At 48.1% G+C, this 9,898-nt stretch overlaps 2 protein-coding genes across 5 annotated transcripts in view; one reads left to right on the top strand and one right to left on the bottom strand.

The window, feature by feature from the left end:
- fkbp6 (FKBP prolyl isomerase 6) overlaps positions 1 to 2,340 on the bottom strand; it is a 42,608-nt gene extending 40,268 nt beyond the window's left edge. For all 3 annotated transcript variants that reach the window (XR_015929117.1, XR_015929118.1, XM_088616571.1), the window contains exons 1-2: positions 1,138 to 2,340; positions 223 to 340 (exon numbers count right to left, since the gene is read on the bottom strand). Coding sequence is in view for 1 of the 3 variants with exons in the window: in XM_088616571.1 (XP_088472697.1) it covers positions 223 to 340; positions 1,138 to 1,221 (202 nt within the window). In the remaining 2 variants the exon portion in view is untranslated. The remainder of the gene's footprint in view (positions 1 to 222; positions 341 to 1,137) is intronic.
- Positions 2,341 to 2,964: 624 nt separating this feature from the next.
- Positions 2,965 to 9,624, top strand: LOC148643719 (E3 ubiquitin-protein ligase TRIM50-like). 2 transcript variants are annotated; one of them, XR_015929116.1, is made up of 7 exons: positions 2,965 to 3,709; positions 4,603 to 4,698; positions 5,219 to 5,449; positions 5,846 to 5,868; positions 6,485 to 6,615; positions 6,738 to 9,166; positions 9,224 to 9,624. XR_015929116.1 is itself a non-coding variant. In XM_088616570.1 (6 exons), exons 1-6 carry the CDS (start codon positions 3,305 to 3,307, stop codon positions 7,295 to 7,297), a joined length of 1,446 nt encoding a protein of 481 aa, XP_088472696.1. In that variant the 5' UTR covers positions 2,965 to 3,304; the 3' UTR covers positions 7,298 to 9,624. The 2 variants fall into 2 exon arrangements, 1 of the variants encoding a protein (XP_088472696.1); XM_088616570.1 differs by having other exon boundaries at positions 6,738 to 9,624.
- The last annotated feature ends 274 nt before the right edge of the window (positions 9,625 to 9,898 follow it).

Here is a 9,898-nt window from a genome sequence, read left to right on the forward strand (position 1 = left end):
TTTCCTCACATGAACCGGACCCGAGCGCAGCAGTATTCCCATCAAGCGTCTGATCCTCATGACTCCCAAATACAGTCCGACGCCCACACTGGAGCGCCGGGGAATCAAGCCCGCATCGCTAGTAACACCCCAGCGTCAGGGATCCCCACAGTCCAGCCAGAGCTCCATTTAAAAGCATCAAGACTGGTGCACTCTTGCCCACTCTTTGCTCTCTTCACTTACACGAGACGGACGCGTTCTCTGGGACCAGCTGGCCAACTCCAGGGTGGATCACTTCCTTCAGGATCCCTCCATCACCCACCAGGGCCTGCATGCGCCGCGCCAGGCGCCGATACGGGCTCTGCACACACAGACAGGCTGCATGTCATCAGCAGGGCACACAGGAGCCCAGCCAGGTGTACGGTCACCAGATACACCAGCAAACCCCTCCCAGTGCTTAATCGGACCCGGGGGGGGGTTAGAGCAGGGGTCAGGGGGTCTTCTGGCTGCTATCCCAGTGGAGACCTTAAAAACCACTTGTGGACGTTCTGAAGCCAAGGTACACCAGTGGTCAAATGTGGGACTGCTGAACAGGAGCACAGACAGGAAGCGACAGGTCTCTGCCACACCTGGTCAAGCGCATGCAGCCTGCTGCCCAGCCCAGCCCATGCACACGGGACCTCTACTTATTAGTACCCCCTTGGCCAGGATACTCTTCAATGGTCAGTATCCACATCCATCGGTTTTAATCTGCATGATTATGTAAGCGGTTGGAATAAGACGTCTGGACGGCGATGGCAACACCGCAGTGGCGTGAATACTGTAGTATACTGCCCTCCGAAGAAATGAAATAAAGTATGATCTACGGATTGAATCAAGAAAAGCGCCAGGCCTCAAAGTTTAGCGAAACGAAAACCTCTTGTCAGTTTAGCCAAGGTACATTAAATTGCGACGTATTTCCCCCATTGTGAATCACAATTGCTTCGGTGTTGATAATAATAATACTACAAACTGAACACATCAAGCACAACAGATTCAGTCACGGGCAGGTTAAAGGCAGACTGGGACAAGACTGCATTTCGAAATTAAAAAGCGTTACCAATATACGTAAATACTAACAGAAAGCGGGGTTTGCAGGAAAGTCAATAAAAGACTCACCTGCGACTCCGAATTTCTTTGCTGCTCCTCCGGGTTTAAAAACTGCTGGACTCTGGCTGACAGCCCGTTGGTCGACATATCCATCAAATTAATCACCCCACCGTTAAAAATGCGATTCTAATATTTTATCTTCTTGGGCACTAAAAACCGCCGGTCCGCTCCGCAGCTTCCCGCCCACAGGCCTGAGGCTGAGCCGAGCCGAGAGGAGAGAGGGCCGGCCTCAATAATGACCACAACAACAATCCCAAAGACTGTCAGAATTCAGATTCAGAACATCAATATCATATCATTAATCACGCTTGTTAGATGAGTGCTTTGGGGATACCCTCAGTCCTAAATTAAATGTGCGACTCGGTGTAAAACAAGTATGTACAACCTGCGACTTAAATTATCGGTCACCCTCAATCATCGGATTTCTGAAGACTTTGAAAAAAATTGTTTTGGCCACTGAAGTACGTGATTTGTTCAATTAGGGAGCTGATGGATCATTTGAAATGAAAACACCAACACCTGTCTGGAGCTCGCAGGACACAGCTGGACAGTCCTACCTGACTGACCACGACACCACGATGTGTTCAAGACTTTGCAAATTGCTGATTTAAGGGAGAGCTGCTGGACTGTGCCTGTCCAGGAACATGGTACGAACAGACGCTTTGAAACCTTAGCCTGGGGGCAGGCAGGAGTGTGGCCTTCCGTCCGGATTTGTGTCCAATAGGAAATCTCGAAACAAATGCAAATCCCAAAACGCAACTTCTTTCAAGATATCTAGTTACAATAAAGTATTTAATACCAATCTTTAAAATTTTACGTTAGTGTTTTTTTTTGTCAATTATTTGAGAACACAACTTGCCAGATAATCGAACTTCCAACGCTGCATATTACCGGAGTAATGTGTCCTATACCAGTAAATTACTCTGTGACCTTTACAAACGCAGAGCGTCGCCAGTATATTTACGTTTGGTGTTGTGGTGGGCGAACGGCAAGAAACTCCTTAGTCTTATTGCAAATATGTCCGTTGTTCCCTTTCAAAACGTACTGTAGTATTTTATTTCACTTGAAGCTAGAAAAAAAGCAACATTGCACTTGAGTACTTTAGATAAGTAATTTGCGATATTGCCTTAAGTCTCGTTTTGGTTATGTAATACCAAAAATAAAAAATAAGAAATTCACAGAAATGCGGGCAGGACACACGTGAGTGGTGTAGTCTGCTGGTCACCTGTAGCTGCCCCTACCTGCCTGACCAGGGCTGCTGACCTTTGTACACCAATCTGCCTCTTCCTTTGAAAATCGCTTGACTTATTATTCGCTGATGTAGATGGGTACTTGACAATGTTCAATGTTTAGTAAGCAAAGCCCTTTCAGTTCTGTGTCTTAGGACCTGTATGTGCTGTAAATGTTTTCTGTTTTAGGTTTAGAGCTTATTTGATTCCACCTGTATTGTCTGTGTTTTGCTTCATACATCTGTGAGAGAGCTTGTTTTGTTTCTAGAAGCTACTAGATCTGAGGATCTCTCCCAGCTATTTCTTGAAGGAAATCAGTTTCAGGAACATGACAGGTAGCTTGTTCCACACTCCCGCCACCTGTTGTGTAGTGGAAGTATGGCCTCCCTGTCAATGGACCCCCACAGACGGACTCTCTTTCTGTCCTTCAGACATTATTGTAAAAACAGGTTTAATCAAGACCTCAGTGTTGAAGTGGCATCGTCTGCTTTTTCACAACCTTTTTATTTTTCTTCTCGAACGAGCCCCTGTGTGCAGACCTTGCTATAAAAATAAGGGCGTTTACAAACGATCACAAGGTGCCAGTTCCTGGCACCACTTGAGCAAGAAACCTGATAAAAACTTCTCCTCTGAAGGTCACCCTCGACACCTGGGCCTCAGATACCCTTCTCTCCAGGACAGAGGAGAGATCCAGGCTCATTCCACCTCGCCGCTGTCTTCTGGAACCAACACCGACTGCCTGGGCAGCCCGAAGAAGAGAGACCCCGAAAAAGCAGTCATTTCAGGGAGGCTTTTAGGGACGAATTGACTGCAGGCCTCCTCTCTTCTTTCTCCGCCCCCCGCTCCAGTGTTTAGTGCGTGCTCTCGGGCCGGCGCAGAGCTCTCCTCAGCTCGGTCCAGCAGGGCTGGGTTCCCTGGACTCAAGTCGCCAGCAGCGGGAGCCTGCGATGGCCCGGCGGCCCAGCCTGGAGTCCCTGGAGGACCAGCTCCTGTGCCCGGTGTGCCTGGAGTTGTTCGCCGAGCCCCTGATGCTGCAGTGCGGCCACTCGTACTGCAAGTGCTGCGTGCGCTCCATGGCCATTGACCAGTTCGGCCAGCTGCAGTGCCCAGTGTGCCGCTGCGAGGTGGACGGAGACAGCCCCCCGCCCAATGTCACGCTGGCGAAGATCGTGGACGCGCTGCGGGAGCTGAGCGGCTCACAGCCCGAGGCCGAGGTCTGCCCGCAGCACCACAACCCCCTGAGCCTGTACTGCGAGGAGGACCAGACCGTCATCTGTGGGCTGTGCGGCAGCATCGGGGCCCACCGGGGCCACAGGATCACCCCACTGGGCAGCGTCTACAGCCGCATGAAGGTACCGCTCATCAGGAGAGGGAAGACTCCCAGCAGAAACATTTAGCGAAAGTTTTAGCTCCAGAGAGGAATGTACGTTGTCAGGAAAGTGGATTGCAAACCGAGCAACAAGCAATGGCAGTGTGGAAAAATCCGTTATAAATGACATGAGGGAGGCAGAGTGGTGCAGTGGTACAGTAGGTTAACTGGCGTGAGTGTGCGTGTGCGTGTGCCTGTGGAGAATCCCGCCTTGTGCCCGTTTCTTGCCGTGCAAAAGGCAGCCTGTCTGTGTAGGACCTTCCTATAAACCCTGGGATATATCTGATAGCTCTTCTCTGCATGGGTTCCAGAGCAACAATGTCTTTTTTATAACTCAATCTCATGCAGCCAGTTCGTAAGAAATCCCAGATAATCTGAAACACGAAGCAAAGGCAGTGGAGTAATCCAGTAAATTGGGACTAGCCTTCTTAATTTTTTAAACATCGCCAAGTCTGTCCAGAGGTGAATTGCAAGCTTTCAAATGTCCTTCTCTGAATGAGTGTGGAAACTTCCATGTTACAGATACAGATCATCACCTGGTTTTTACAGGCTGTAATGCTGTTGATTTTTTATGGGCTGTTCTGTTTGCTGTGGCCCTGATAAGCTGTGCTATTAAATGTTAATGTGTGCCCAGCGCTTTTGAAACAGTAGACACTGTGACTCACAGGGCAGCCTTTGAAATGATTTTTTTCCCCTCATGGTGGCCCTTGCAAGCTTTTGATGAGCACAGCTGTAATGGATTCACTCTGGAGGTCTCTGCCCTCCTGGATGAGCTCCACAGCAAGCTCATCTTTCCCAGTCAGATCCTGGCTGAGGCTCCACAAGAGGTAGTCAACAAACGGGAGCGAAGCTGAAGGCCTGTCCTTTCCCCCGCAGGAGGACGTCTCCTGCCTGATGACGGAGCTGCAGACACAGCGGAGGAAGCTGGAGGAGCAGATCTGTAAAATGGCTTACAACAAGTCTCGCATCACTGTGAGTCCCACTGCCCAGATGGGCCATTCTGCTGTCTTGTTCTTTCTTTGATGCCTCCGGACTCTGGAAACACTGTGTGCTAATAACCCATCACTGACTCCCTGACACCCTGGGAAGATTTATGGCAGCTGTTAGAGCTGTTACTGTTCTGTAGTAAGGCAGAGGGTGCACTTGCTTTAAAGGTTCTCTGACAGTGGCTCCCTCTCAGCTGCTGGGGCTTTCTGCCTCTCCCAGGGGGCAGCAGGAGCACACCTCAAACAGGGGAGTGCAGCTCTCAGGTATCAGGATCGTAAGGAGCAGCTGCTGCCTCTTCTCGGACACCTCCACCAGTAAGGGGCCTTTTATCTCTTTGGCTGCTTCCAAGACTAAACCAAGGATCTCATCCAGGCCTCCAGGGTGTCAGCGTGGCAAGCATGACTGGGTAGCTTGTGGGGTGTCAGAAGAGGGCATGAGGTTAATTGTGTTTGGCGAGTGCCCACGTTACAGGGCGTGCTGACTGAGGGTGCTGTCTCCCTGGCAGAACGAGTCGGATGTGTTCAAGTGGGTGATCCGGAAGGAGTTCGGGGAGCTGCGGCGCTACATTGAGCTGGAGGAAGCCGACTTCATGCAGGCGGTGGAGAGCAAGGCGGCCAGCCTCATCGCCTCCATCCAGAGCCAGGTGGACGACATGACCCAGGTCCTGGCTGGGCTCCAGGAGGCAGAGGGCACCCTGGAGAGGCTGAACAACGAGAGCCACCTGGGCTTCATCACGGTCAGTCCAGCTTGGCAGCGGGTAGCCATGGAAAACGGGGATGTTTCCAATAGAGCACCTTCTGAAGGAAGGGCCAGAGACCCGGCCAGTGAGACCACAGAGGAATGAAAGAGTGTTGCTTTGGTTTCACCTACAAGTTTGGGATTGATTGCTGCCGGAGCCGACATGCTCACCCAGCCTGTATGAAGAGAGTGTAAGGTGACGTTCAGAACTGAAGCAGCAGGGAATCACCTCTGGGTGTTGCTCTGGAATGATTAAGGCCTGTCTAGGTGATCACCAGAGCTGGGCTCCACTAAATTAATTGAGGAGAGCTAGGATTTTAAGTTAGACTGTTTAAGTTTAAAGGAATTTCTCACTTAATGATGTGAATTGATGGGGTTTCTATTTATCTTGCAGAAATATGGATCTATTGCCCCTAGGTAAGTATCAGGCTTCACCCCTGATCCTCCTAACTGGCTTATCTGTGACCAGGTGATATATTATTTGTGGTGTTAGAACTGGTCTTGCCCTTTTTTCATCTAATAGGGTTTGTGTTAACTTGCAGATTCAGTCATTTCAGAATATGTACGTGGTCAGTTCACACTCCCTCTGTCTTTAGACCAGTGAACTCCCCACTAATGTGATTACACTGAGTGATGTGATGTGGCTTTCAGTTTAGGATTCATTCAGAGAACAACAAACAGCTAATGGATTAATAGGCAGTTTCCACTTTAGGTAGGGAATGTCCCCGAACTCTGGTCCAACACATACAGCAATAAAAAGGCATTTAATTTCTTTTAAATCAAGCAATCAAATTAAAAAAATTAGAGATTTTATGGTATTTTGTGTGTTACACTATGTGTGTAGTATGTTTAGTGAAATGTTTTTGTTTCATTAGATTTTGCTTGTTAGTCCCATTTCTACTTTAAAACCTGGTGGAGCTGTCTGCCGAGGCCCAGGAGTGAGGGCCTGCTGCCAGTGTCTTTCCGCTCGCACTGGGTGGGGAGGGGTGTGTTGGAGAGAAGCTGTGTGTTTGATAGCCCATGTGTGTCCCAGGCTCAGAGAGTCACAGCAGAAGCAGCAGAGAGGTGAGCGGACGTACAGCGCCATCACCTTCACACCCGGCTTTCATCACAACGACATCAAGATCTCAGTGTGGAAGAGGCTGCACAGGAGAGTCCTGCCAGGTAACTGTGTGTGTGTGTGTGTGTGTGTGTGTGTGTGTGTGTGTGTGTGTGTGTGTGTGTGTGTGTGTGTGTCTTTCCATGACAAGGTGCCTCACTGCAGTGTGTGTGACCGGTTCCCTCAGCCCCGGAGTGTCTGAAGCTGGACCCCCTGACCGCCCACCCCATGCTGCAGCTGCGCTGTGGGGAGACAGTGGTGGAGTGCGGCACGGAGCCCTGTCGCCTGCCCCCCAACCCCGAGCGCTTCTGCTACAGCCACTGCGTGCTGGCCAGCCGGGGCTTCTCCTCGGGGAAGCACTACTGGGAGGTGGTGGTGGAGGACAAGCCCAGGTGGCGCCTGGGGCTCATCAAGGGCACCACCAGCCGCAGGGGCAAGCTGGTCAAGAGCCCGGAGAGCGGCGTCTGGCTCATCGGCCTGCGGGAGGGGCGTCTGTACGAGGCCTTCGCCAACCCCCGCGTGCCCCTGCCCCTGTCCGCCCGGCCCGCCAGGATTGGCATCTTCCTGGACTACGAGAAGGGAGAGCTGACCTTCTACAATGCGGACAGCAACCAGGAGCTGGGCTTCATCTACAGCTTCCAGGCCGAGCTGCAGGGGAAGGTCTACCCGCTGTTTGACGTGTGCTGGCACGAGAGGGGTGCCAACAAGCACCCCCTCATCCTTCCTCAGCCCCCTGCGGGGAAGTAGCCTGGTGCCCGTCCCTGGAGCTTGGGAACTGGCCACCCACCTGTCTCCGAATGCTGGATTCTGCAGTTTTTAATTACCAGCTAAATTCCAAGAGGGTAATTTCGACCTATTAAGCCAATAATAGCTCATTAGTAATTACAGTAATTTAGAGCTGGGGGTGGAATTGAAAGCCTGCAGCTCTGTGGGGGAAAGGGACTGGATTCCGGGCTGAGCTGCTCTGTTTTTGTGTGGCTGGAGGGTCTAGGCCAAGACTCACAGACTAAGAAATTGATTGAAAGAGGCTCAGGATTCCTGGAAGATCACCTGCATTTTTTTTGGTTTAACCTCAAGGTTATATAAGTGTAGATTAGTTTTATTTTCCACTATGACGGCTTTTAAAGAAGAATCCTGTTTCTCTATAAGATCTGAGGTGTATAAAATGAACAGTTTAAGAGGATCATCCATCCTTCCATTTCCTCACCGCTTTAGCCAGCACAAGGGGCCTGGAGAAGCAGAGCTGGAGCTCATCCCAGCAAGGAGGGGTTCACTCTAGACGGGACACCAGTCCACCCCAGCAATCACACAGACAAACACACCAGGGCCAGTTTTCCCAGAAGCCAATTAAACTACCATGGATATCCGCTAGGTGGCGGCATTGTCTTCAGTTACGCAACTAGTGGTTTAATTGGTAATAACGCCTTACTAGTGCACTAAAAAAGCTTGACCTCACGCTTTAATCTGGATCATTAGCTTAATCACTAAGATTAATGAAGATGGTTGTATGAATTGTATTATAGATTTTATTAAATGTAACTGGTTGCAAGAAGAAACATTTCAAGACAAAGGCACCGATTCTTAGTTTTTGGATCATGGTTAGGCAGGACTGGTCAATGTGGAGTCTAGGGACAGTCTCAGGCGGTGTGTGTGGTCCTGCTGGAAGCAACACAGGCTCCTGTTCCTCTTCCAGATCGTGGACAAGGATTCAAACAACAGGGAGTCAGTCATTCTGCCCATCTTGTTCATTTGGAAGTCACACTTAGTTCATCATATTTGTCTAGTTGTTTTGTAAAAGTGCCCAAAGTTTGTGTTTCAACCACCTGATTGGGAAGCCTGTTCCAGATATACACCTCTTTGTGTGAAGACCTTTCCTGCTCTCCATCCTGTTTGAATTCTGTTTCAGTTTGCAGTTGTGACCTGTCCTGATTTCATGACATGTGAAAAGCCCCCAGGGCAGACCTGTCTTCATCTACACCCCTAGTATAACTAATGTATAACCAGCTAGAAATATCCATCTTATCTACTGAAGCTTAAAATACTTTAACTTGTCTGTGTGATACCAAGATCATTCTTTTCATTCATTTTGAATATAACAGTTCAATATTTTGATGGTGTCATGACAAAAACTGAACACGCATAAGTGAGGTTTTACTAGATCTTTGTAAAGCTTAAGCATAACTTTCTGAATTTTAATTCCACTCTTCTTGCTCTATACCCAAGCATTTTGCTTATTTGTTGTTTTACAATATTGTCTTGATGCAGTTGTTTTCTAAGTAGTCTCCTGCTCTAGCACCAAAGATCATTTCCCATAATTCACCTGTTGCAGAAGTCAGACTGATTGATCTTTATAACAATTGTTTTAAAAACATCAATCTGGTCATCCAGGAATAGACTGAGTTTTCTAATCCTTAAAGGACTGCATGGAGACTGGATCTGAGCATCAGAAATCCTGAAAGGCACCACCACTGTTGATTGAAATGGTTTCCATCATGGCCAATTTTTAACATGAGGTTGAAAACTTGGTGCTTGGAAAGTCCACGACCCAGTTTGAGCAGATTCTTCAACAGCTAAACAAGGCTAACCACAAAGCTGCAGTGTCTCTCTCTTCCAGACGTCTCTTGTGCTCTCGGTTTCATATCAGTCCTTGTATATACTGTATATTATGTGCAGAAGCACCCGAGAAGAACTATAAGTAGAACTGGAACCCCTGGATTTAAATATCTCTGTATTTTCCACTTATATGCATTCTACACCAGTACATAGACTATGGCTTCTGTTAATATTTGCGCAGCAGCCTGTGACGTGAATGATTGAAGTGGGTTTAGCACTTGAGAGAACACATCGATCTTTCATTGTTACAGGTTTCCCACCTGCAAAAGGCCAGTACAATTTAAGGGAAAAAACCAGTGGTGAATCTCTAAATATTAAGGGTTGTAAATGTTTTGTACTGTGTGTACTTCCATAAATGTATCTTGCTGTAAATGAAAATGTTTTTATATAACAATGTACCTTTTTACTCAATGAAAGCTTTGCTTGTTTTTCTGTGCTGTAAAAATAAAATTAGAACCAAATACTTTTGAGGTCATGTTTATACTGTATTATAAAAACGTGATGAAAAGGTCTATTCCAATAAATATCAGGTTCCATTATCAATATCAAACTCCTCAACCATGTTTCTTCAAAATGGAGTGCATTTAGTCTAAAAGGGCGTAGTTGCTAGTCATAAACACCACTAAATGTTTGCTTGAATTTTCTTCATACTTTCTTAATCCCAAAATCATCTCAAATGGTCTGTATCAGGTAAACTGCTTTCTCGGGCAGTGTAGGACTTTCCAAACATCCTCT

Source organism: Lepisosteus platostomus, chromosome 22 (assembly GCF_059453375.1).
Source record: "Lepisosteus platostomus isolate fLepPlt1 chromosome 22, fLepPlt1.hap1, whole genome shotgun sequence".
NCBI classification, from domain to species: Eukaryota; Metazoa; Chordata; class Actinopteri; order Semionotiformes; family Lepisosteidae; genus Lepisosteus; species Lepisosteus platostomus.